The 27,702-nt window shown below is 40.9% G+C and overlaps 1 protein-coding gene across 6 annotated transcripts in view; it reads left to right on the forward strand.

The window, feature by feature from the left end:
• Window positions 1-27,702, forward strand: part of OSBPL8 (oxysterol binding protein like 8) — a 151,113-nt gene that overhangs the window by 49,743 nt on the left and 73,668 nt on the right. For 4 of the 6 annotated variants that reach the window (XM_038419056.2, XM_038419083.2, XM_043493020.1 and 1 more), the window contains 2 exons: window positions 19,393-19,463; window positions 27,514-27,594. In XM_038419056.2, coding sequence (XP_038274984.1) covers window positions 19,393-19,463; window positions 27,514-27,594 — 152 coding nt within the window. Of the gene's footprint in view, window positions 1-6,655; window positions 6,856-19,392; window positions 19,464-27,513; window positions 27,595-27,702 lie in introns of all 6 variants that reach the window. The other 2 variants (XM_043493035.1, XM_043493046.1) reach the window with 2 other exon arrangements.

Below are 27,702 nucleotides of genomic sequence, written 5' to 3' on the forward strand. Positions count from 1 at the left end.
CTAATCCCTAGAAACAATACAGTATTCCCTCCAGATCAGATTTGAAATCCCCATCAAGAGACCAGCATGTTTGATCTCTTTTTTTGAGATAGCATTGCAATAGACAGTGCTTTTAGATTTTCAAAAATTAAACAGAGGTAGAAGAAAATTGTTCCCAAGCAATGCAACCTGAGAGGTGATTTCTAACCATTTTGTGTCTTTGAGTACTCCTTCTGCCTCACCTAAAGAAGGCAGTTTTCACTTTTGTCATATTTTGTTCCACTTCATTCCGATGTCTTATTTACTTCACTTTTCTTCATGTATGTGGCATTCGTTATATTCCTTAAATTAGGTCAGGACAGTAAATCACATGCCCCTTACCCTGTGCCATTCCATGAATCATCTGGGCAGAGGGAGTATAGAGCAACAGTATTACTGGCCCATACTCATTAGCACAGTGGTCTCCAACCTTTTTATGCCCAAGATCACGTTTTGAATTTATCCTGTCCTTTTCCCAAAGCCTCACCCCATTCACTCCATCCCCCCCCCCCCGGTCACTCATTGTCCCCCACCCTCACTCACTTTCACTGGGCTGGGGTAAGGGGTTAGGGAGGGGGTTCAGGCTCTGGGCTGGGGCCGAGGGGTTTGCAGTGTGGGAGGGGGCTCTTGGCTGAGCCTGGGGTAGGGGGTTGTGGTGCAGGAGGTGGTTAGGGGTGCAAGCTCTGGGAGAGAGTTTGGGTGCAGGAGGTGGCTCCAGGCTGGGGCAGAGTGTTGGGGTGCAAGAGGGTGTGTGGGATGCAGGCTCTGGGAGGGGGCTCAGGGCTGCGGCAGGGGGTTGGGGTGCCGGCTCGGGGGGGGGGGGTCAGGGCTGTTTTGGGGTGCTGGCTCTGGGAGGGAGTTCAGGGCTGGGGCTTGGGGTACAGGAGGGGGTTTGGGGTGCTGGCTCTAGGCAGGTCTCAGAGCTTGGGGTTGGGGTGCAGCCTCCTGCCGGGCAGCACTTACCTCCTGTGGCTCCCAGTTGGTAGTGGAGCGTGGCTGCCACTAAGGCAGGCTCCCTGCCTACCCTGGTCCCATGCCGCTCCCGGAGGGGGCCAACGCGCCCCTGGGGCGGAGCGGGTAGCACCTGGCTCCGCATGCTGCCCATCTCTGCAATCACCGCTCCCGCAGCTCCCATTGATCACAGTTTCCTGTTCCCGGCCAATGGGAGCTGCAGGGGCGGTGCTTTCAGACAGGAGCAGCAAGTGGAGGGAGACCTGCCCCCGTGGGGCTGCGCTAGCTGCTTCCGGGAGTGGTGTGAGGCTGGAGTAGTCAAGGAGCCTGTTTTAGAAGCAGCCCTGCTGTGCCACCAGAGATTGCGATCAACTGAGAGATCCTCTAGGATCGACCCGTTGATCGCTATCGACTGGTTGGTTGCCACTGCATTAGCAGATCTCACAAAGCATCTGAGCTGTCTTAATCTGGGATGGAGCAAAAGGTAGGTAGTCCAAAAGGTAGGTATTTCTTGAGCCCAAGGCTTGTTACAACACATGTTGCCACATAAGCCCCCAGAGAGAAGTCCTCAACATATTAATCACCTTTAATAATGAAATGAAAATGTCACTTTGAAATCTACTTCCTCCTGTTATTGAATAGATATGGCTTATCTTTCATAAGACATTGAAAATGTGGTTAAATGAGTCTGCCTTATGGAATTTAAGCTTTTCTTGTAGGACCCTTATTCGTGAGTAGTCTTGCTAATTTTAATTGATAACTCATGTGAATAACGTTCCACTCACATTGAGCCCCAAGCCATTAATTTTAATCTGTTGCCTAATTAAAATTTTTATACATTTTTCAAATTTTGCTTTGTGATTGTCTTAAAAATTATCTTGGCAGCATTTCTGCTATTCATATAGCATACTCTATTAAATTCTAAATTAATAGGAATCCCCTTTGTGTATATGTAAAGACATTGTATTTTGGAAACAGTATGCAATACAACAGAGAGCTGCTGCTTGTTAAAATTACATTTACCTATTTCTATATGGGTAGCATCTTTGCAAAGACATGAAATATTCATTGGACTGTGTTTTAAGAGGCACAGTGTATCAGATTAATGTGAAGAAGAAAAAGGCTTTTCAACCAAGCTTTCTTTGCAAGTAAATCTCAGCAAAGCTGACCTACTTGAACCTGAACTGTTGGAACCTGAACCTGGAACTTCACAAGTGTTGTGAAGACCAAAATTATTGAAACCTGAGTAGTGAACAAGTCTATGCACTTCTGCTGGGAGGAGCTGAGGGACCGTGCAGCTGGTGAGACACAAGGATACAAGCATGTACAAGCTGCAGAAAGCCTTGATGCAAATGCTTGTACTGTAATCAGAAGTACCTAAGGAGTTATGCTTCATCATAAATTGTGCCTGGGTTTGGAATTACTAAATGGTGGAGAAGAATATTTGGCAGGATTAAATTGGTTTTCCCTTAGCATACTATTAGCACTGCTTTCCGAATTAATAGCATTGTGGCTCGGATGTCTGCTTTGTGACTCACACTGGTGTCTGAAGGCAAGTATACCTCTAAAAGAGCCTGTTGATTCTTAGGAGAAAGAGACTTCTCAATTATAATTGCTTTTAAACTAAATGTAAAATATGCATGCTGTATAGAAACAATTTTGATATATCTGATAGCTGTTAATAGTTGATTTTTTTTCAATCAGTTACATACTGTAGATTCATGTGGGTAACATGAAATATTTTTTACAGATCTATTTTTGAGGAGGCCAGTTGGATAATATTGCATTATAGAAATGTCAGGCCATATTATTGTCAGAGACTTAATTGCACCAGGGCTGTTTTTCCCCTTACCGCCCTCACCCCCTGTGCCTCCCCCATCCCCCGGCTTTTACAGTGTTCATTGATTTAAGGAGGTCTCTGTTTCAGGAACTAAAAGGAATTATTTTCCTTTCTCTTTGTTTTGTTTTAAAGTATGGCTATTGCATAAGAGAATCTAAACTGTGGCTGCTGTTGCAGCAGCAGTAGCATTTTTTGATTGTATACTGAGCCCATGTAGTCAGAGCTAAGAATACTGTCTGAATATAGTGTAAATTATTACAAGTTCTGATTTGCTCAGAAGGGTGTTCAGTTTGTACTATTGATTTGGAGCTTAATTTGCATGCTTAGTGTATTAATACCTAAATCATCCAGAGAGCTTTCTTCTTTTTTGACCAACTCATGATTTTTGAATTGTGATTTTTTTTCCTTAGAACAGTTTTTTTTAATTAAAACCTAACCTTTTCTAAAATGTGTTGCTGTGCTGTTAATATACAAAGACCTTTTGATTGTGTCCATCCTGTGCACTGTGATTTAGTTCCATTCCAAGCAATCTTATAAAAAAGAATGTCTTAAGCAGGGGGTTATGACATATTTTTTCAGATGGCTTTAAATTTATTTCTAAAAAGAAAGCCCCGATTTAATTGCAAACAAATATGGGGCATACATTGTGTACTTCAGAAAATGTCTACAGTAGATTGCAATCTTCTTCAAGTGATGATGGCACTTGCTGTGGTTGGCCTTCTGAATTTGTGCTGATGTGTTTAAAAATAAAATAAAAAAATCACAACTTTTGAAGCTTGGAAAAGTTCCAAAGTTGTCATTTAGAAGATGGCCAGAATCTGAGCATTTACCAAGTTGTCCAAAATTCTGATGTGTCCCTCTCAGCAGAGGAGGCTGGTGCTGGTTGGAGTAAATTCAAAAGGCTTTCTTTAAATTTGGAATGCTGAACATATTGAGACCAGAACATTCTGCTTCTCTAGCTTGTAGACTGCAGAATACATCTTGTGCTGTGTACTGTCACAATGTGGAGTCTGCTGAAATCTGGGCCTGGAATTAAGGCATCATAGAATGCAATGTTTACTACAGTACAGGTGTTAGCTCACATGTCCACCACAGAATAACAGTGCTGTTGCTGTATCAGTAGTAAAAGGTAAAGACAGGAGATCATAAAGGAGTAGTATCAAGAGTCATGTCACAGGTTTACCATTAACAGGAAATGTAAATTTTTATCATGGCAAATCAATGAAGTGTGGTAGTTAATTGGGATAATAGGTATAAAAACTTGATCTTTGTATGTTGCTGGACTGGAACATTCAGCATTTAGCAAGGTTCTGGCACACTTAGCATTCATATTACCCTTGGGTATTTGGGAGCTATGGTTTCTGTGGATGGCACATGAGTTGGGTATTCCAGTCACAATCCCTCTTTAATGCCTGCCTTGCCTTTGGCATGTGCTAGAAATTATTAGGCTGTTAAAAGAGGACTGAGTATTATTTCACAGTTCACAGCATCACAGAGTAATAGGCTACAATTATTTTTCTAAATTGAAAGACATTTTTATGTGCCACATACATGCTTTGCACTGTTACAGCTACTTTTAGCAGCAATTGTAGGGATAATAGAATACTGCAGGCTGCTGTGTTTAGGTGTGATTCAGTGAGCCAATCTGACTTGAGGATGCTTAGCACCTCACAAAATTGGAGTGGCTGAGCATTAATTACAAACTGTTTTATCGTTGACTTGATTTTGAGAATGGCTTCCTCCAACAAAGGAGAAATAGCCTTTGTGTGAGGAAGGAACCCAGCTGAGCTAACTGTATATTTTTTTTCTTTTGCATTGTCCAATTAAAATGAACCAGGTTTCATAATGACTTTTGTCTCCGATGCTGTAGAGCAGGGGTGGCCAACCTGAGCCTGAGAAGGAGCCAGAATTTACCAATGTACATGGCTAAAGAGCCACAGTAATACGTCAGCAGCCACCCCCCCCCCCCCCGCTCCCAGTGCCTCCCACCCACTGGCCGATCAGCGCCTCCCCATCAGCTGTTTCGTGGTGTGCAGGAGGCTGGGGGTGGGGGGAAGGGGGAGGAGTGAGGACATGGCAGGATCAGGGAAGGGGGTGGGAAGGGGTGTAGTTGGGGGCAGGGCCTGTGGCAGAGCCAGGGATTGAGCAGTGAACACCCCCCGGCACATTGGAAAGCCGGCACCTGTAGCTCCAGCCCTGGAGTTGGTGCCTATACAAGGAGCCGCATATTGACTTCTGAAGAGCCACAGATTGGCCACCCCTGCTGTATAGTAAGAAAATGGAGCCAGCAGAAAAGTGCCCAGCAGTGAAGAAAATTAACTTGTGGGAGTGGATGTGTTTTTAAAAAAAAAAAAAAAAAAATTGCTTAGTGGCTACTGACGATTTGAATGGTGTTAATTGTTAGATATGGGAAACAGGAGAATTGGCCATATTAAAATAGATCGGTAGGGAGAAGGAAAACTGATTGGTTGTTTTTACATGTGAGAGTAACAGCAGGTAAGGTTTGGTTCATCAGGTTACTTATAAGGTCAGCTCAGAGTTCTTAATTGGATTTTTTAAAGTGAGTTTTGTCCTCCTTTGGTTTGCTTGGCTGCTTCCATTGAAGTTTTAATTTTAGGTTTAAAAAGGTGATTCACTGAGCTTCAAGTCTTAATTATATTTATTGGGTATAAGTGTTTCTGCATTAAGCAAATATTACAGTTCTTTTTATTTTTGTGGAGGTTATATCACTTTAACTGTGCGTCAGAAATGTAGAAAGAAAAAATTAACAGAAGAAAAAATTAGAATAAAATACTTGCTTGTTGCATAAAGTGGGTGATTGCTTAAAAATCAAAATAAGTAATGAGAATTCAGGTCAGTGTTAACAGAAACACCACCAGCTAGGGTTGCAGCATTGATTATTAAAAGTTAACAACCTAAAATTTTAAACAACGAATTTATTTTGAGTGCCTTAATTTTTGAATGCCCAACTAGACAGATGTTAAATGAGCCTGGCTTTCAGCAAGTGCTAAGCACTTGCCCCCTGAAAGCCAGGCACTTCTAACGTGTGTCCAGTTGGGCATTCAAAAATTGAGGTACTTAAAATACCTAGTCTTTTTAGAATGCTTAAGCCAATACTAGTCTTCAGAATTGGTATGTATTTCGTGATTTGTTAACTGTTAGCAAATGGGACTCATCCCCTGTTCACATGTAGACTTAAAAGATTTATACTGGATTATTGTTTGGAGAGACCATCAAAATGCATCTCTCCCTTTGAATTGTAGCTTTTATTTTTATTTAGAATCTACAATAATCATAGGTGACAAAGAGTGGATAGCAGAAACCTAAAAATTAAAAGTAAAATTTAATCACTATTATATAAAATAAAGCATTGTCACTCATGGTAGTATATTTTTTAAATGAAGTGTCAAATAGGAAACCCACATTACTACATGAGATCATGAGTTAATTTTTATACAGTATAAGTTTGGGGCTTGGGAGACAAGCAGGCAGCGGAATCTATTTAACAAATCCATTCTGAAACCCTAAGTAACGACAGTCGCTTTGTGCCAGCGAGCAGTGCTGAGCAGCAGCCTGACTTGAGATGTACTGATTGAATTAAATGTGAAATATCACTGAAGTAGGATGGTGAGAGGGGGGACAATCCATTCCAGTTTCAGCTCATTAAGAGAATCTGCAGCAGCATAATTTGAGCCTATAATGTCTCTGTTTATTGCTGATTTTGACATCCTCTGGTATCTCCTCCCATCAGTGTGTATGCGTGTTCTTTGTGTCTGTTCCCTTTGGATCTTCCTAATCAGAATGTGAGGTAAAAGTCTGTTACTGCAACATTCTTGTTCCAACCAGCTAATGCTAACCAGCTGTCTGAGTGAACATAATCCTTACACAGACCATCTAACTCATGAAGGAAGAGGGTCCACTGCGACGTAGGTTTTCTTCATGTGCTGGGGTTTCGCCTGGTACGTTTCCTGCACGATCAGATGTCCGAAAACTTGTCCGGAATGCTTCGTTTGGAGGATACAATGAAATATCTCCTGCTTTACCAGGTTTGTTTTGTCTCTCTCTTGCTCAGTAGCTCTTAATAAAAACAAAAAACAAAATTTACAATCTCAAATCTATCAATTTAGGCGAATGCCCTTTACTAAGATGTTGGTATTACAGAAACTAGAATTAATATTCCAAACATATTTCTGGATGAAATCTGCTTGTGGGAAGAGCAGAAATTTTGTATCTTTGACGTGCGTAAATAAACTAGCTTGTTTAGAGAGAGAACACAAGTGTGTTCAGAGAGAGAACGCAAGTGTGTCTGCATAAAAGGGATTCTGTACATGCTTGATAGAGAATGTGGTGCTTTGTTTTGATTTGCATACAGGATGCAGTTTTTTGCAACTGAAAAATTGTACAATGGGGAGAGAGAATGTCCCCAAACGACTCTCAAAGTGAGATACAGGTGTTCTTGAACTGTAGTTTTTAGCAGTTCCATGGTAACTGCTACAAAGTTCACACACAATGTCAGTGGTTTTGCTTAGAATGACAAGTCAAGAAGCTGAGTTACGGCTAAAGTTTTATTCTTAATCACAACCCCCCTCTTTTAGTATTGCAGGGGTCTCCAGGAAATGACTTTATATAGGATGGATTGAATCTCATCTTGGTCATACATTTCAGCCTGTTTTGATAGGTGAAGGTGTGCAGGGAACAGTGTTTATTAATAATACTATAATGAGAGCTGTGGTGGATTTTTAAAAAACTTTTCGTTGTACATCTACATGAGTGTGATTCAAATCAGTATTAATGGGGCATATATTCCTATATTATACTTTAGAAAACTTATACTTGAAAAATCTATTTCCAAGTATTGTCAGTCTGAAGTACAATGCTGCTTTGAAAGTTACAATGTAAAAATAGCCGTTGTGCGTGTGTGTGTGTGAAACATTTATTTTTGTCAGGTTATCTCCATAGAGCCAGGAGTGCTGGAAGAGGAAGCTATTTCATTCCTTTATTGTTTGCCCTCAACAGAATAGCTGGCTAAGTTGCAGTTAGTTACATCTCTATAAATCCATAGAGGACAGTTGGGTTGCTGAGAGGCAACTACTTAATATTTAAGTTTTGCCAACTGTCACTGGCCTGATTTTGCTTGCAGAACCTTTACTACAAGTGGAGGTAGACAAGAAGAAAAGAATACAATAGGATTCCCCAAGCCTAGGCTGAATCTGCAGCACTGGAAATTAGAGAAATCTTCTCTTTTATTTATAAACCAAACTCATACTGTAATCAGTGAAACAAGAAATATGGACCACACAGCACCATTTTTAGTCTTTTGTCTAGCATAGGACTGAACATTAAGTGTTATCTATGACCGTTACTTCAACAATAACTTATTTTTATTTTTTTTTTAAGTAGGACAAATGGAAAAGATGGTTCCTACTTTGGTGAATTAGACCAGGGGTTCTCACAACAAATTTTTTGTTGGTGTCAGAGTGCGGCCACCAATTCTTGCTGGTGGTTGCACTGACAATTTTTCCTAAAATACTTAATTAACTTTAGGAAAAACAAAATAAATATGCACATATACATGTCAAAATCGTAATTTATTTATGTAGGGTTTTTTTCAGACTCAGTAATAAAAATCATTAACATTTGTCTCTATTCTTTACTGGACCTAAGCAGAATAGAAACACAAATAAGGCGCTTTGCATGGTCTTCTCTTTTCGTTTTTGTTGTTCCTTTTGCTTTTTTGGTTGCGCTTCCTCCCCCTCCCCACCCCCCAAAGACTTGATAGCTGGTAAGTCTTCTGCTGTGAAAAGTGATTTGTATGTTTGTTAATATCAATTTTCACAGCAGACTTATTCAGCCCTGGCAAGCCCTGGGACAGATTAAGCCCTGAATGGGGAGGGAGGCAGCGGGGCCCAGGGACAATGGTGGGGTGTGGTGAGCCTGGGGCCGGAGCCTGGAACCAGAGCCTGCCACCGCGTGGATGGAGCCTGAAGTCCTGTGGCTGAGGCCTGCCTCTCCTACCCCTGGGAAAGTGGGGAATTCACCAGCTGTCTGCCTCTCCAGCATTTGTGTCCACTCCCTTCATGACAGCCCAAGAGGCTGTGACCGCAAAGAAAGGCACTGGTGGCCGCACGCTGCCATGGTGACCACATTTGAAAAACACTAATTTGAGAAGTCTGTGTGAATTACACACACAACAGATTTTTAGCTCTGTGAAGCTCTTGGTATGGCTTGTGTAAATACCTATTTAGGTAATGCATCTACCTCACTTGATAGGAGTAGCCTTTCAATTTGTTATGTAAATAGCTGTTTATGAATATGCGGAAAACACGTGGTGTAAAACAAGCATATGTAGTTAAAGTCCTGAGGAAATGCCTTGGGGGAAAAAGTTACTGTGGACTTACTTTGTTCATTTTTTCAAAGCAAAATGTTATTTAGAGAAATTAGTAACCAAAGTTGTTTTTCATTATATAGTTGCCAGTTTTATTTTACTGCTATAGCTTACTGATCATGAAACACTTGAAACTACTTAATTTCTAACAAAGATGTTAAAACTGGTTGTGGGGAAACACCCAGAAGTTGAGTATTCACACTGTAGGTGTTTGCCAGTGTGTGCCTCCTGCATTGTCCCAGACAAAACACGTTGTTCCAGAGCTAAATATGCTGTTTTCCTTTTATGTCCCATGAGCCTTCTCCAGTGTTGCTACCGTTCCTTAAGCATAGCTCATATAATTCTTTAGAGAGTGCTTAATTCTTCAGTTCAGTGCATTATTTTTCAAATCTGTTTATTGCATCCACTCAAGTTAACCCACTTCTTATCTTGATGTGTCAAAGTTGACAGCCTTGTCACTTAATTGACTTTAGATGATCTTCCTGATCTCTTCATTTATGCTTTCATTTTTGCATTGGCGCACATATGGACTTTAGAATTAAAATCACAATAAGTGACAGTTCTTACATTTTGAATCATAATGTATTTGGTGTTGGTATTTAATTAATTTGTTATATATATTTTTTTCACTTAAGTGTCCTAAATGTGAAGGTTATTTGTTGTGAAATGCAAAATCAGCATATGAAATGATGCCCCCCAGAGTGATGAAAAGCTTCATTTGCAAAGTTTGAGGTTAAACTCAAATTCAGTTTTTAAATGGCACCATATCATAAACTATGTGCCAAAGATTACCCTGCGTAAACAATAAGGTAATGACTAATCCTTGTGCTTTTTTTTAAAATCAGCTTTCTGTAGAGGGCAGAAGAAATATACTTTTTGGAGGATTTTTTAGTCCAGAAAATATTGTCTTAACTGTACCAACTAATATCTCCTCATTGTGTTTTAAATAGATTTTTAAACCATCAGAACTCTTGGTTGTCAGTTCAATTAATATGTAACTACTAAACTCTGACTGCTGTTGTATGAATGTACTGTCTTGCAATCAGTTGGGTCTCATTTAAATGTGATAAGACTGTCAGTTATAAAAAGAATTGCCCTAATGTTTATAGTAGGCACAAAAATTAGGGACTGAACCAAAACCCATTGACTTCAACCAATTTTGGATCAATCCCTTGGTGAGTTTCTAATCTGAGGGCCAGAACCTGGCCCATGCCAAATCTACTTTGTTTGGTCTGGTGGAGAAAAGCAAATTTAAATATGGCCTTAGTGGATTCCCTACCGAGATCCCACTAGTGGTATATAGCCAGCCCGAAGCCACTCACCACCTCCCCTCCCCTTACAACTCTCAGTATATGGCATACGAGGGGAGGGACCGTTGGGAGTGCAGCAGTGCTCTGGCCACTATTCCTGGCTGCTGTAACAGCCCCTTGGAGACCATTGCAAGCTAGGCTTAGGTTAGAGCAGCTTTTAACTTATCCTGGGGGTGAATTTGATCCTGCTTTAACTTGAATCTGCTTTAACTTATCCTGAGTGGGGGTGAACCTGCAGCTCTGGATCATATGAGAGTTAAGTTTGTCACCTTTGCCACGTCATTTGGTACTGTGCTAAGTGCATCTCAGCCTGACCCAAGGATTGGTCTCATGAGCACAAAGTGGAATGTGATGCATAAATCTGAATTGATTCACACGTTGGGACAGAAGAACTCAGATTATTTTCTTTTTAGTACTATAGTTTTTGTGTTGAAATAGACACAAGGATACTTTCAAGGCTGACATCTGTCTGCACATATCTTATTCATTTGAAAGCTATACTTTAATTAAGTTTCTAATTAAACAGGGCTCAATGTGCAGAATATTTAAGTGTACCCAAGAAACCAGTTACATGAAAATGAAAGAAGAAATTAAAAAGATGAACTGCAAACTGTCGGTGATTCAGATAGAAGAACTTAAGACCTGGGTTGATTTTTAAACACTGCTTCCAGTCCCTCTGGCGTTGTCAGTTCCAACTTCAGACAGTGACCTCAAATGCATTTTGCATTAGCATTTAGTACCACGAAATGCAGACTTCCAGTGCCTTAAGGGATAACAGAAATACAAATATAGCAATAACACTGAGCATTAAGTTCAAACAGATAGATCCTCTTCTGTTATGCCATGTTATCGCCATCAAGATTCTATATGCATGTATAGATAAATTCACAGTGTATGGCTGATGGAAAAACCAGGTATATTTTTGTCTACAATAACAAAACACAAATATACCTTCTAACACACATTGTTCAGGAAGGTAATAAGTCAAGGGGGCAGCTAATCAGAACAGAGTATATACAAAGTGAAATACATATTGACTACAGAGTTTTGGCTAACATAGTTTTAGGGTTATTTTGGTACAAATCTCCTTGAACGCGTTAGACTAATAGTGCTTCTGTTAAAATAAATAAGCTTAAAATACACAGATGCTTTCATCATATGAGAATACATGGCAAAAGTAGTGTTTAACTATTTTAGGTGATGATTAGGTTAGAGGTAGAATGCTGATTTTTTTAGACCATTTTCATAACATCAAGGAGAAAAATCTTTATTTAGTAGAAGTTTTAAAAAGCTGCCTTACTGTCGCTGGAAAAGAGGCAACTCCAAGGCAACACAGTGCTGGGACGCACAACTATGCAGGGGGGGTTTTTTGGTAGTGGAACAAAGCTCTTTACTGCAAAGGTTCAAAATCCAGGACACTATCTTAAATAGCAAGCTGAGTGCAATAGTTCTGCTTTGGTTAATTTTTTAAAGTGTAATTGTTCAATAGAATAGTAAGGGTTTGAAACAAGTAATACAAATTAGTTTGATACAACTGAATACTAAAGAGAGAAGAAACTGAAGCATGAAAGCGGAGTTCAGAGAAATAAAAAAGATGACAGTGGACCAGATAGCATCCTACTTTCCTGTAATTCCTCATGCCCCAATTGATTTATGCAGTTTTCATTTGTGCCTGGTGTAGCTGATTAAATCTATGGAACACTTCAGGAAAGTGTGTGTGTGTGTGTGTGTGTGTGTGTATAAAATTAAGTTCTTAAAGCTGTCATCCTTTAACAGGAAGCTGTGAATTTATAGCTTCTATCCTCTTACTTACATTCTTGTTAATTCAACTTATTATGTCTTTTTGTAATTAGGATAGTCATTTTCTGTCCTTTCTCCATTAACTTTTCTGCTTAACATCCAGAAATGTTAAAACTTAGACTAAGGTGGCTGAGGTAATATCTTTTATTGCATCAACTTCTGTTGGTGTGAGAGACAAGCTTGTGAGCCCAGACCTGAAGAAGAGCTCTGTGTAAGCTTGAAAGCTTGTATTTCTCTTCAACTGAAGTTGGTCCAATAAAAGGTATTACCTCACCCACCCTGTCTCTCTAATATCCAGAGATCACTGTGGCTACAGCACTGTATAAAACTTAGATTAGTCTCTTATTCTGTGTGTACTGTGTAGAAATATGTGCTTGTCTAAACTGTTGCTTTAATTGAATGTCTTAGAAAATTTATTTTGGTTGCCTTAAATGTTCAGGGAGCTGGGTTCCTTAAATTTTAAATTATGCGCCTTCACCATCCATATCAAATACCTAATTCAATTTTTTTTAAAGCTCAGAAGGGACCATTATCAGGAGTGGCAGAAGCTCCCTTAAAGTGTGGGGTGCTACTTGCACCAGAACTGTGGCCCCCACCCCTGTGCCACCCCTTCTTCCCCCCATTGTTTGCCCTTCGGCATAGCCCTCTCACTTCTAAAAGAGATGGGGCCATGGCCCCGCCTCCTCCCATTCTGGTACCCCTGACCATTGTGATCTAGTCTGAGCTCCTGGACAACAGACCATAGAATTTCACCCAGTCATTTCTGTATCGAACCTAATGACTTCTGGTTGGGCTAGAGCAGATTTTCTCAGAAAGATATCCAATCTTGATTTAAAGACTTAAAGTATCTGAAAATCCACCATGTTGATTGGTAGATGGTTCAAGTGATTAATCCCTCACTGTTTAAAGATAGGTTTCAGAGTAGCAGCCGTGTTAGTCTGTATTCGCAAAAAGAAAAGGAGTACTTGTGGCACCTTAGAGACTAACAAATTTATTAGAGCATAAGCTTTCGTGAGCTACAGCTCACTTCATCGGATGCATTTGGTGGAAAATACAGAGGAGAGATTTATATACACAGACAGAGAACATGAAACAATGGGTTTATCATACACACTGTAAGGAGAGTGATCACTTAAGATAAGCCATCACCAACAGCAGGGGGGGGAAAGGAGGAAAACCTTTCATGGTGACAAGCAAGGTAGGCTAATTCCAGCAGTTAAGAATATCAGAGGAACAGTGGGGGGTGGGGTGGGGGGGGGGGAGAAATACCATGGGGAAATAGTTTTACTTTGTGTAATGACTCATCCATTCCCAGTCTCTATTCAAGCCTAAGTTAATTGTATCCAGTTTGCAAATTAATTCCAATTCAGCAGTCTCTCGTTGGAGTCTGTTTTTGAAACTTTTTTGTTGAAGGATAGCCACTCTTAGGTCTGTAATCGAGTGACCAGAGAGATTGAAGTGTTCTCCAACTGGTTTTTGAATGTTATAATTCTTGACGTCTGATTTGTGTCCATTCATTCTTTTACGTAGAGACTGTCCAGTTTGGCCAATGTACATGGCAGAGGGGCATTGCTGGCACATGATGGCATATATCACATTGGTAGATGCGCAGGTGAACGAGCCTCTGATAGTGTGGCTGATGTGATTAGGCCCTATGATGGTATCCCCTGAATAGATATGTGGACAGAGTTGGCAACGGGCTTTGTTGCAAGGATAGGTTCCTGGGTTAGTGGTTCTGTTGTGTGGTGTGTGGTTGCTGGTGAGTATTTGCTTCAGATTGGGGGGCTGTCTGTAAGCAAGGACTGGTCTGTCTCCCAAGATCTGAGAGAGCGATGGCTCGTCCTTCAGGATAGGTTGTAGATCCTTGATGATGCGTTGGAGGGGTTTTAGTTGGGGGCTGAAGGTGATGGCTAGTGGCGTTCTGTTGTTTTCTTTGTTGGGCCTGTCCTGTAGTAGGTGACTTCTGGGTACTCTTCTGGCTCTGTCAATCTGTTTCTTCACTTCAGCAGGTGGGTATTGTAGTTGTAGGAATGCATGATAGAGATCTTGTAGGTGTTTGTCTCGGTCTGAGGGGTTGGAGCAAATGCGGTTATATCGTAGAGCATGGCTGTAGACAATGGATCGTGTGGTATGATCTGGATGAAAGCTAGAGGCATGTAGGTAGGAATAGCGGTCAGTAGGTTTCCGATATAGGGTGGTGGTTATGTGACCATCGCTTATTAGCACCGTAGTGTCCAGGAAGTGGATCTCTTGTGTGGACTGGTCCAGGCTGCGGTTGATGGTGGGATGGAAATTGTTGAAATCACGGTGGAATTCCTCAAGAGCTTCTTTTCCATGGGTCCAGATGATGAAGATGTCATCAATGTAGCGCAAGTAGAGTAGGGGCATTAGGGGACGAGAGTTGAGGAAGCGTTGTTCTAAGTCAGCCATAAAAATGTTGGCATACTGTGGGGCCATGCGGGTACCCATCGCAGTGCCGCTGATTTGAAGGTATACATTGTCCCCAAATGTGAAATAGTTATGGGTGAGGACAAAGTCACAAAGTTCAGCCACCAGGTTAGCCGTGACAGTATCGGGGATACTGTTCCTGACGGCTTGTAGTCCATCTTTGTGTGGAATGTTGGTGTAGAGGGCTTCTACATCCATAGTGGCTAGGATGGTGTTTTTAGGAAGATCACCAATGGACTGTAGTTTCCTCAGGAAGTCAGTGGTGTCTCGAAGATAGCTGGGAGTACTGGTAACGAAGGGCCTGAGGAGGGAGTCTACATAGCCAGACAATCCTGCTGTCAGGGTGCCAATGCCTGAGATGATGGGGCGTCCAGGATTTCCAGGTTTATGGATCTTGGGTAGCAGATAGAATACCCCAGGTTTGGGTTCTAGGGGTATGTCTGTGCGGATTTGTTCTTGTGCTTTTTCAGGGAGTTTCTTGAGCAAATGCTGTAGTTTCTTTTGGTAACTCTCAGTGGGATCAGAGGGTAATGGCTTGTAGAAAGTGATGTTGGAGAGCTGCCTAGTAGCCTCTTGTTCATACTCCGACCTATTCATGATGACGACAGCACCTCCTTTGTCAGCCTTTTTGATTATGATGTCAGAGTTGTTTCTGAGGCTGTGGATGGCACTGTGTTCTGCATGGCTGAGGTTATGGGGTAAGCGATGCTGCTTTTCCACAATTTCAGCTCGTGCACGTCGGCGGAAGCAGTCTATGTAGAAATCCAGGCTGCTGTTTCGACCTTCAGGAGGAGTCCACCCAGAATCCTTCTTTTTGTAGTGTTGGCAGGAAGGTCTCTGTGGGTTAGTATGTTGGTCAGAGGTGTGTTGGAAATATTCCTTGAGTCTGAGACGTCGAAAATAGGATTCTAGGTCACCACAGAACTGTATCATGTTCGTGGGGGTGGAGGGGCAAAAGGAGAGGCCCCGAGATAGGACAGATTCTTCTGCTGGGCTAAGAGTATAGTTGGCTAGATTAACAATATTGCTGGGTGGGTTACGGGAACCATTGTTGTGGCCCCTTGTGGCATATAGTAGTTTAGATAGCTTAGTGTCCTTTTTCTTTTGTAGAGAAGCAAAGTGTGTGTTGTAAATGGCTTGTCTAGTTTTTGTAAAGTCCAGCCACGAGGAAGTTTGTGTGGAAGGTTGGTTCTTTATGAGAGTATCCAGTTTTAAAGATGTTTAAAGATGTGCACCTTATTTCCAGTTTGTTTGTTTAGCTTAAACTTCCAATCATTCTATTTTACTATGCCCTTATATTTTAAAGAGCCCTCTACTACTACAATTTTCTTCCAGTATATGGACTTGCACACTGTGATCAACCTTCCATTTAACTATTGCTGTTACCTGGGCGCTGCACTCCTTGATCTAGTGGACAGGGCAACTTTTTAAATAGAGGGTTTTAATAGCCTTCTATGAGCCATTCAATAGGAAGATCTACAAGGAATACAGTTGTCCGTGGACAAAGAGTAATTAGAATGTGATGTCCTTTTAAATTAGTACCCAAAAGGAATAAACTTATTTTTAATATACTAAAATGTGACACCCTCGAAGTTGGTGTACAAAAATGTGAATTTATTCTTTTGGCTACCAAATCAGAACAAAGAGAAATATAGCAGTTCTTGCATAACCTGGAAATTCCTACCTCTTATGAAATGATTTAGGGCAGTGGTTCTCAAGCGTTTTTTTTCACGGACCATTTGAAAATTGCTGAGGGTCTCGGCGGACCACTTAATGTTCTTTCCAAATGTTGTTTGTACCATTAGCTAACTAAGTGCTTTGGATAAAAGCTCTATATAAAAAAGCCTTAATACTAATAAATGGGTGTTTTGTTCTACAAATAAAAGCACACAACTCACATTTTAATATCAGTAGTCTTACCTTTCTAATCTGATGAAAGTGCCCTCTCTCCTATGCCGTGGCAGCTCCCAAGCTGGGGCTGGGAAGTGGGGGGGGCTCTCCCTCTCCTCTGCTGCAGCAGCTCCTGAGCTAGGACTGGGAAGGAGGGGGGTCTCTCCTCGGTAGCCCCCGAGCTGGGGCTGGGGAAAGTCGCCTCTTTCTCTGGCCACTGCAGCCCTGCACATCCCAAATTCCCCCCACCCCCTCTTCTCACCCCACTACCCCCTCCCACCTATCCTCTATTCCCCCCAAGGCCACCACCTCACCTTACATGTGCGTCTTCTCCAGAGTCCAGGCTCCTAATTAGTGGAGCCATGCCTGCACGGCTCCACTAATTAGGTGGGTGGCCCTTCATTCTTGTGTGCGGCCACCAAGGCATTCACCTTAGAGGGAACTACCCACGGACCACCTGAATGGAGCTCGCGGACCACTGGTGGGCCACAGACCATAGTTTGAGACCAGGGTTTGAGATTTAGGGTTTCTCATCAAGTTAGTTCTCATTTGAGGTTACTTTTTGTCATATGATTCCAGCAACATAAGGAAATTTCTAGAAATGGATATTTGTGCTGGATCCGGTCATTAAATGGTATCTGATATCTTCTAGGCGTCTTAAGTCCTGGAAGGGTGCAGATGCTGGCTCAGAGGATGGAATCTGAAAAATACTGGCTTCTGTTCAAACCAAAAAGAAAAAATTTCCAACTTTACAGTGCGGGGGGGGGGGGCGGGATCTACCTTTTAGAATGTGTATCGGGGGAGAGGAGAAAGAGTGAACAACCCATCTTCTTGAGGGAGGCGATCTATTTTTTCCACACGACCTCCCTATATACCAGTGTCTCCACAATTCCTAATTCTTAAGGCAGTCCTTCAGCTTGCAGGAGAGGTGTAGCCCATTGGAGTAACTACTACTCATGCAATATTTCTGTCTGGGGAACTAGCTCTCTTGTGGGCCAAGACTTTGATATATTTGCAGTCAAAATGGTGCAAGGCTTTTCATCTGTCTGGATCTATTCTGAGGTATGCTCTTCTTTCTGAGGTGACCTTTAAAATATCCGTGGTGTACCTAGATGGCATAGTAACAAGTGTACTTTGATATACTGAAATATGTGCATCAGGAATTTTTTATTCTTGCACTGGAAAAAACTCTTCCAACAAAATGGAGCACTGGTATAATTTGTACCAGAAGCTCATCACATGCATGATATTGACTTCTTCCACCACTTTATACTTTTCACTTTGTAGCATGAAATGTTCTGTGTGTCATCATGTTGTAGGATGACAGCTTTGATGCTGATAAAAGCCCAGTGTTGTTGTGTAACTTATACATACTGTGTAAAATACTGTAGATACAAAGGAGTGTCAACTTTTGTTTCAATTATTTTAAATATATTTAAATATATTAATATTGTATATATCACATACACCTTTTTGGACTCAAAATGTAAGCACATGTTAAGATGTGAAACAATCTGTAGTTGGAGAAGAACTACAAAATGGCAGTTCCATTTATGTTGTGTGTGTGTACTTTCACATACATTAAACGTGTCAATTTACTCCTCATGTACAGTAGTTTGAAGTACTTTAATGACCAAGGCAATGGAATTTGTTGTTCTTTGTTTTCCTTCTTGAATTTATATCTGAGAGACCAAATAGCTAATAAATTCCAACCAAAGTATAGGCGGTGAGACAATCTCACTATTTGGAATCTTCACTAGCATAAATCCTGGAAGGGTGCAGGTGCTGGTCCAGAGATGGGCTTTGGAAAATACTGGTTTCTGTTCAAACCAAAAAGAAAAATTGTTCAACTTTGCAGTAGGGGAAAAGCTGCTTTTAGGATTTGCATTTGTCCAACAGTTTGTTTACTATAATCATTAGTACAGGTATATTATGCATTACAGGTGTTCATTTGGTAGTGAAAACTGTGAAATTGCATATAATTTTAATTGTAACCGTTTATTCTGAAAAAAATCACCTTTTTGAATGAAGCTTTCCATACTTGCATATGCCTAAAAGTTAATATTTTAAAAAAAAATGGAGCAAAATCTCTGGCCAGTTTTGAGTCAAGTGGCTTGTGTGTTTGTTTCTATTTAAAAAACAAACAAACAAGATCCATTTCCTGACACTGGAAAAAATGTATCTGGAACTTGTAATTGTATGTTTTGTTTTTTAAAAAGCAACAAACAGTGAGGAGTGTCTATTTAGTGTGGGGGGGAAAAAAGTCAGTTCTGATTTAATAAATATGCCTGTTTAAAACATTTGTGTACTTCACATGCACAATACAAAACTTTGTGGAGTGTAGAGGTGCATATTTTGGGCAATATTTATGGTATATGTGTGAATAGCTCAGAATCTCAACACTTCTAAGTCTGGAATGGCAGTCGGACAAATTGTATATTATGTGAAATTTTAAAATATGAATAAATACACAGAATAATGTATTTTCAGTGAGGAAACTAATTTTTTTAGAAACTCAGAAGTAGCCGTACAGCAAGTGATATGTTGAACCCTCAGGATATATTTTTACTAAACAAAGTTATTTAATTACATTTTATAGGGGACAGTGTTTTTTCTTTTTTTAATTTATTTGCATCATTCTGGATGGTGACCAGACAAGTGAAATTTGCTAATTTAAGAGTCAGATAAAATAAAATGTAGTGTATTCAAATGCGTAATCATATTGCAACAATGTCATCTTCTCTTTTAAGGTTTTGATAGAGGGAAGGATGATGTGTCACAAAGTAAAGAAGATTCAGCACATTCAATCTCAAAAAGCAAGGTAAGCACAGCCACCTTTCCAAAAACTGATTTTAAATATGCAGTTACACAGTGGAGTTGTTCTGTGCACTGGGTTTAAATGCAAGTGTATTTAGCTACAGTTAGTGTTAATCTGGTGGATTGCTGTGAAGACTTCTCAAGAGAGAAGGATTAAATATTAATAAAAGCATAGTGTTTACTTTATTAGGGTGAATTTAAACATAAACCTACAGTGCAAACTCAAGAAATTGAGTTATAGTTTATCATGTCTTCTTGTTAAAAATCTCATTTAGAAGATGGCATCTCTTAATTTAAATCCACTGTACTTTTGGGCAGCACTGGTCTTGATATAGAATGTGAACTTCCAGCCTTTTGACCTGTAGGTGAGAGTGCCATTGATTGAGTAATAATATCTCCTAATGGGACGAATTGAGGGTTGTGAAAGAATCTTTAATGGGAAAAGGTGTGTTTTCCAACAATCCTTCTGTTTATATGTAGTTTGTGTTTTGAGATACAAAAGTATTTTTAATTTAATGTTGCTGTTTAAGAGGATGAAGTAGTCATTCATGAGTTCAATATGAAGTCCCATTCCTGTTGAGCACTGAAGGCCTCCTAGGAGGTGCAAAGTGCCATCTCCCATGGCAGTCAACAGTCTACGGATCATTAGTATAAGAAACTATGGCCACTGATTTCTTTACATTCATTTTAAAACTAGAGCTGGTCATTAATTTTTTGATTGTCATTTTCTAATGAAAGATGTTTAATTAGTTGAAGTTGCAACTGTTCTCTGGAAAGGATCAGTTTTGATGAATTTTGCATTTCAAATAAAGTTTCGAAATGATCAAAACTTCTTGTGACTTTTTCTGCACAAAACAAACAAACAAACAAAACCAAAGCCCAAGCTCCAGCCTGAGTTTATAACATCAAAGCATCATCTACACAGCTACTTTTAGTGTGTAAACCCCACTTCCATAAGTCTGTAGACCTGGTCTGGGAGGCTCAAACCCCTTAGCTCAGATCCATTTGTACTTAGAGCCTGATGAGTTATTCATATAAAGGTTTACAAGAACTTGCCTTGATATTGTAAAATGTGGTATTTTTACATCAGACATTTTCTAAGAGTTTTAAGAAATTCCCAGATTCTGGCCTAGGACATCTTGAATGTGGAAGATCAGTGTACTACTACAGAGAACACACTACTGCCATATTCCCTTTGTTTTTTTGCCTCACAAGTTGTCAAGGCTAAATCCCCACTCTGGCACTTTGAGTGCGGAAGATAGGGGCCTGCAAGGATTCTAAAAATTAATACTTGCCGTTCCAGGCTTGTATGCTGCCACCACCCAAAAAAAACCCCTTGAACCCAGGAAGGAACACTTGGGAATTCCTCCCTGTGGGGTACCCTCAAGAGCGCGTGCACATGCACACATGCACACACACATGAGCTGGGGCGGGGGAGGAAATTAGCTGTAGCCACCAGCTAATCAAACAGCATATGCACAAACCTCTTAGGACACCAAAAATCCAATCCTGTTTTTAAAAAGGTAAATTTTATTTAAAAAGGGGGGGGGGGAATACATCTGGAACTTAGGCTTTTGCTAGATTTTAAAAGAGCAATTCCAAAAATTAAGCAGACAAACTAGCTTTCTTGGGGGTTCAGCTTAACGGATACAAGCAAACAAAAGCATCAGGGGTTAGCACAGAGGAGATCCACAAACCAAAATAAGAAATAAACCTGATAGCATCTAACTAAACATTCCCTATCCAAATTATTTTTTCTAGGTATGGAAGATACTTTTTCATACCTGGTTCAAACCTTACACAGCCTTCCTGCTTATAGCATTGCTGTTCCGAGTCTCTCCAGCCCAGAGAACAACAGACCAAGGGAAAATTTCTTTCCCAATTTAAAAAAGTTCTAGCCTTCCCATTGGCTCTTTTGGTCAGGTGCCAACTTTTTTTTTCTTTACCTGGGGGATTTTTTAACCCTTTACAGATAAAGCAAGTAGAGAACAGCTATCAAGAGGGATTTTATAGCTAACTAGCTGGCTGGGTGTCCTTCAAAGGGAGCTAACCCCCACCCCCCTCTTTATCACACAAGTTCTTTAAGTTACAGTCTATGACTGCAGAAATCTTACATTTGAAAAACCTATACTTATAGACTGGTGCAATATGAGGTTATTTTTATTTGTGTTGCTTTGTGACCCCCTAACTTTGCTGTTCACATCCATGCTAGAACTTCTTGATTCCGGTCCAAGTGTCTAATATGTAGGTCTGCCTTTGGTGATTCTTGTGTATTTGGTGGCACATGAAGTTTTCATGTGGAATAATGGCCTTCAGTATCTTTCTAATCAACAGTCTGTAATGTATATCTTTGTGTGGTTATAAAGAAGGCCACATTTTGCACAACATCTGTATGAACAAGAGTAAAGAATTTCTGTTTGGTCACTGAATTGAAATGATTTGTTTTTATAGATGAGATTGTCTGACAGTTTTTTCTCAAGGCATCTCTACAAGGACAAAGTGAAAGCTGATTAGGTACCTTAACTGAATGTTTCTATTCAATGGCAAAAAAAAAAAAAAAAAAACCCTGTTAACACATGGTTAAGGTTGCTTGGTAGATGTCGACTCTGTGTAGAACGCTGAGTTGAAGGAAAACTCAAACTTCTGAAAACAAGGAAATTCACAGTTAAGGTTGCCATGCAACTTTAACTCTGCCCTTTTTCAGTAAATGTAGACGCTCTTCGCCAACTTTTTTACTGTCCATTCACACTCACCCACTAGATTTCATCTAACATTATTAAAGAGAAAATAGGTTGCCCACATTACCTTCTGTCTCTTCCTCTGGAGTTGGCAGTAGCCAAGGGAATTATTTGGATATACTGTAGGTGCAGCCAGTATGTTAACTGCATTTTCTGCTTTTCAAAAGTTTGAGATGTCCTCGACATTCTGCAAGGGACAACATACCACCAAGCAACCTTTTAACTGCAGCAGCAGTCAAAAAAGCTAACCATGTTAGGAACCATTAGGAAAGAGAGAGATAATAAGACAAAGTATCATAATGCCATTATATAATACACCCACATTTTGGTACACCCAGACCTTGAATACCGCGTGCAGTTCTGCTCTCCCCATCTCAGAGATGCTTTAGAACTGGAAAAAGTACTGAGAGGGCAACAAAAATTTTTAGGGGTATGAAACAGCTTCCACATAAGGAGAAATTAAAAAGACTGGGACTGTTCAGTTTAGAAAAGAGATGACTAAGGGGTGGGGGATATAATAGAGGTGTATAAAATCAGGAATAGTGTGGAGAAAGTGAATAAGGAAGTATTATTTATCCCTTCACATAATACGAGAAGCAGGATTCACCCAATTAAATTAATAGGCAGCAGGTTTAAAAAAACATAAGGAGGTATTTCTTCACACAACATACAGTCCACTTGTGGAACTGGTTGCCAGGGGAAGTTGTGACGGCCAAAAGTGTAACTGGATTAAAAAAAGAAGTGGATATGTTCACGGAGGATAGGTCCAGCAATGGCTATTTTGCCAAGATAATTGCCCTGTTCTGTTCATTCCTTCTGAAGCATCTGGCACTGACCCCTATCGGAAGACAGGATAGTGGGCTATATGGACAATTGGTCTGATGCAGTATGGCCGTTCTTGTGTTCTTAACCATAACTCTGTATTAACGTAGGTATTTGCCATTGAATAGAAACTCACAGTCCAGGTACCCAAACAATGCCAAACTGCTATAATAACAGACAGTCCCTACCTCAATAAGCTCACGGTCTAAGGCGTGGTCTACACTCGACAGTTAGGTTGACGTAAGGCAGCTTACGTCAACCTAAGTATGTCAGTGTACATACTACAGCTTTGTCCCGCCGATGTAAGTAGTCAACTACACCGACATAACTCCACCTCCATGAGAGGCGTAGCACTTATTTCGGTGTAGTTAGGGCGATGCAGTGTCTGTGTAGACACTGCATTACTTGCATTGGCCGATGGTTATCTTGTCAATTTTTTCCATGCTGGAGCCGTGAAATTGACAAGTATTCTGGGCAGCTAGATCCAAGCTTCCCCTGCCTTCCTACTCCCAGCTGGGCTGCTGCCCAGAGGCTTCCCACTCAGGGAGGAGAGAAGCCCGAATGGCTCCCCCCGGCTGGACTCCTGGAGGAGCTGAGAACCCTGGCTCTCAGCCCCCCCCCACACTGCCCCTCTTCAGTCGGTGGAAGCGCTCCTGGTGAGGGGAGCACGCACGACTGATAGAAGGAGGGTAGTATGGATATCATTACCGCAGTAATTGCTGTAACTGCAGTGGCTGTAAGTCAACCTAATGTAGGTTGATTTAGTACTGTAGTGTAGACATGCCCTTAACTGGTGGATGTGAGTGGGATATGCACTTGGGTTGAGCTTCATTGGCTGAGTGGGAAGGAGAGGAGGGTTGGAGATCACTGGCAGAGGTGGGGTTGCAGGAGGGCAGGGGTGCATGGGGGCTGGAGTGAACTGGCAGAACTGTGTGTTACCAGGAGTTGGGGTCCATTGACAGCTGTGGGGTACAGGGGGTTGGGGTGCAGAGGAGTTGGTGCATTGGCAGACCAGTAGGGTGCCATGTCTCCCTTACCTGAACCCCAACCTTGCTCTTCTCCCATACCACCCATACTTATTTGTCCCCCTCCCTTTGCTGCAGCCTAAACCCCTCTCCCACTATTCATCTAGTCTCTCGCCACCCACCATCCCCAGTGCCCTTCCCAGGAAGCATTCACATGTCTGATTTTCCACAAAGACTTCAAAATAAAATAAAAATTCCCCAAAATAAAATTGTCGGGACTCTCAAATTGCAGCAACCTCCAGCCACTCATTTAAAAACTTTTTGTTTTAGGTGTGTGTTTTTGATTAACTTATCAAAATTAACTTAGTTATATTAACTGACGGGTGAGTTCACAGACATCAGTTTCAACGAGGTCTGTGATTAATCTAATGATTAGTACCTATCAGTTTACTAGTACAAGGCACCAGAAGGAAAGAGGATTTTTTGGCGGGGAGTCTGTAACTTGGGAATCTCTTGGTCGAATGACCTCCTATTTCAGTCATTAGCGCTACCCTACTTCCTCATGAGGCAGACCAAATTTAAAAGCAATCAGAATAACCATTCGGATTTTAGGGCACTCACAAGAGTTGAGGTTTAAAGCATATAAACTGTTGGGAATAAAAACCCTCTAGCTCAGTGGTTCTCAAACTGTGGGTCAGAACCCCAAAGTGTGTCGCGACCCCATTTTAATGGGGTCTCCAGGGTTGGTGTTAAACTTGCCCTGGGGCTGAAGCCGAAGCTAAAGTTCCCCTCCCCCACCCAGGGCTACCTGGGGCTGAAGACGGGGCTTGGGCTCAGGCTTCAGTTCCCCCTCCCAGGGTCGTGTAGTAATTTTTGTTGTCAAAGGGGGTCGCAGTACAATGAAGTTTGAGAACCACTGAATAGCTGTTTTCTCTGTATTGGTACATGCACACTGCAGAAACCACACGTTTTCTTAAATGCTGTTCTCAGTTTGGGTCGTCCAAGATTTAGTGGGGTTCCATGCACTTGGGGTAACACCTGACAGACTGTGCAACTGTTCTGACCTGCATCATAGTCATAGTTTGATCTCTGGCTCTGGGGGAGGGGGTAGAAACTTTTTGGAAAATGGCTGTTTTTTCAGGGCTTATCTCTGGAAACCCTGGCTCAAATGACCCTGCCCCCCTCCTGAGGTGCACAGAAATGTTCAATTACTTCAAAGAAATCGAAGCATATAGTTTTTAGAGGATTTAGGAAGGTCGACCTTTAAACAGAATTTGTGACACAGCCTTTACTCTCATGCCACTATTGCCTACTATATTATCTACATCACCCTGATCCTGTGGCTTTATAGCCTATTTACACTGGAAGAAAAGAGCAATTTGTGGGAGAGAATATGACTTGAGTATTTACTCATAGATTATCTTTTGTAAGGAGGATACCCTGTATTCTTCATGGAAAAACAAAAGGTTGTTTAAACTGAAAAATTCAACGCAACCTTAACTATGGAGCTGTTATGGAATTTCCATAATCATCTTGCAGGTATTACCTTTTTAAAAACAAAACAAAAAAAAACCTTTTGCTTTGGTGTAGTATCTTATGGCCACTAATTTCTTGTCTCCCAGCCCAAGTGCTCTGAAGCTGATGGAAAAGACTTGGAATTCTGTGATGTCATAGTTGAGAAGGCTGGACCATGTCAGCCTTTGTTCAGTCTTTAAACTCTGACTCGTATTGTTTTTCATCTGAAGCAATCCAATCATTCAATTCTAGTCCACACTCAAGTTGTACTGGTCGGGGAAAGGGGAAAATACACTTGGTCATTATCCAGCTCCTTTATGATCACAACAGCTGGTTGGTCCTGAAGCTTCTGAGCCCTCTTTCTATTCAGTGGTTTTTTTTAACTGAGATTCTTTAATTTATAATTTAACTAAATTACTGATCTTTGATTATTAATCCAATCTATTTTCTCATGTTTCCATTTTAGGTTCTTACTCTTGTTTTCCATCCGATAACTTTAATCTTTCTGTCCTTTCCAGTTACTGTCTTATCTAGACGTCTGTACAGCTGAAATAAGGAGATGAAAGACATCTTCTTTCCCCCATTAACACCTCTTTTTCCACCTTCAGTTTTGCAGTAACTGTTTGCCTGACTTTTGATAGGAATCAACAGCTTCCTTACCTCAGGATAAGATTTCAGAGATGCAGTTGGCTGTCCCAGCTACAAAGGCTAAGTGGTAGCCCTTTTATCTAAGCATGGACTGGACCAGCAGTGATGATGAAAGTTACTCACCATCCAGTGCAAGGAAGGTACAGCATGTACCTCACTAGGAGTTGCAGTTGGCTCTTTTACAATGTTTCCTGTTTAAAATGTTTTCTCTTGTCATTTTTTTATAAGTGAATTTAGTGCTTGAGAAAGGTGCTGGGTTGACATCCCTGGAGTTGTTCCAAGTCTCCCATTTATTTACTGAACAAGTTTTCCATAGGCAGTTTCATCACAATACCTTTCTAATGAACTTCAACTCTTGCATGGAGACCAAGTTTTCATTGTTCTAGGATTAATGTGCACTAGTGTGGGATCCCATGCACATACTTATATTTCAGATAGCATTAGATTCCTTTTAATAGGCAATCTGAAAACTTCAAAGTGTTATTTCGGGTTGTGTTCCATTATGCCTTGTCTTTTGGATTCTCCTGGCTCATCTCTCCACAAATGCTTGAAACAGGGTAATTATTTCTTCCCCTTCATCCAATGCAATGAAAGTACATGCATCCTTATGACTTAATAGATCAAGGATTCACATGTCCAGTTGTGTATTTAGAGTTTAAACCTAAATTTTATTTTGTTTCGAACAGGCTTCTAATATGAAATGAACAGTGCTCCCTTCATTCTCATTATCCCAAATGTAGGGAATCTCCATACTTGCACATTTTAGACTCAATCATTCCTAAGTTTTCAGAAGGGAAGAAAACCATTCAGCCGTAGACGACTCGTGTCTGCCAAAGTGTGTGTGTGCGGGCGGCGGGGCAGATTTTGGGCAACCGACTTCAGCAGTGTTACTGAGTATGCTCTGTCTGTGTGAACATGCTCAGTACAAGCCAAATAGAAAATGGGTGGGGGGAGGGGAGAGAATGTGACCCCTCATCTCCCCTCTTCTTTCTCTCCCATGCCCACCCATTCATCTCTGGTAAAACAATTCAAAACTAATCACATTTGGAACATCCAAAGAGTTCCTTAGCCACAGATTGCACATGCAACAAATTTACTAAATGTAGTTGAGCTGCTTCTGGAGGATTCACTTGCAGGCTCCTTCAGTCCTTAAAGTAACTGACAAAAGTATAACTCTGTAAATAGTTTTTGCATGAACCTGGTTGTGAAAAATTGATTTTTATTGAAGGAAATGAAGACAGTAGAAACCTATAGAGATATCTGTGCACATCGCTGATTATTTTTTTTTGTCTGAGTGAAAAATTTTCCTAATGTGTCCATGTATCTATCAGCAATACTTACTTATTCTTTATTTTATAAATTTCAGTCTGAATCCAAGCTTTTCAATGGCTCTGATAAGGACATTTCCTCTACTTCAAGCAAGCTCACAAAAAAGGAGTCTCTTAAGGTGTGTCATTTTCCAAAATGATGTATTAACAACCTGTCATTTGACCAGCCAAGCCACCTTCCAGTCAGACCTCAGAAACTAAATAGGGCTAAGACCTCTCAGGTTGAG

The sequence above is a fragment of the Dermochelys coriacea genome, chromosome 1, assembly GCF_009764565.3.
Source record: "Dermochelys coriacea isolate rDerCor1 chromosome 1, rDerCor1.pri.v4, whole genome shotgun sequence".
NCBI classification, from domain to species: Eukaryota; Metazoa; Chordata; order Testudines; family Dermochelyidae; genus Dermochelys; species Dermochelys coriacea.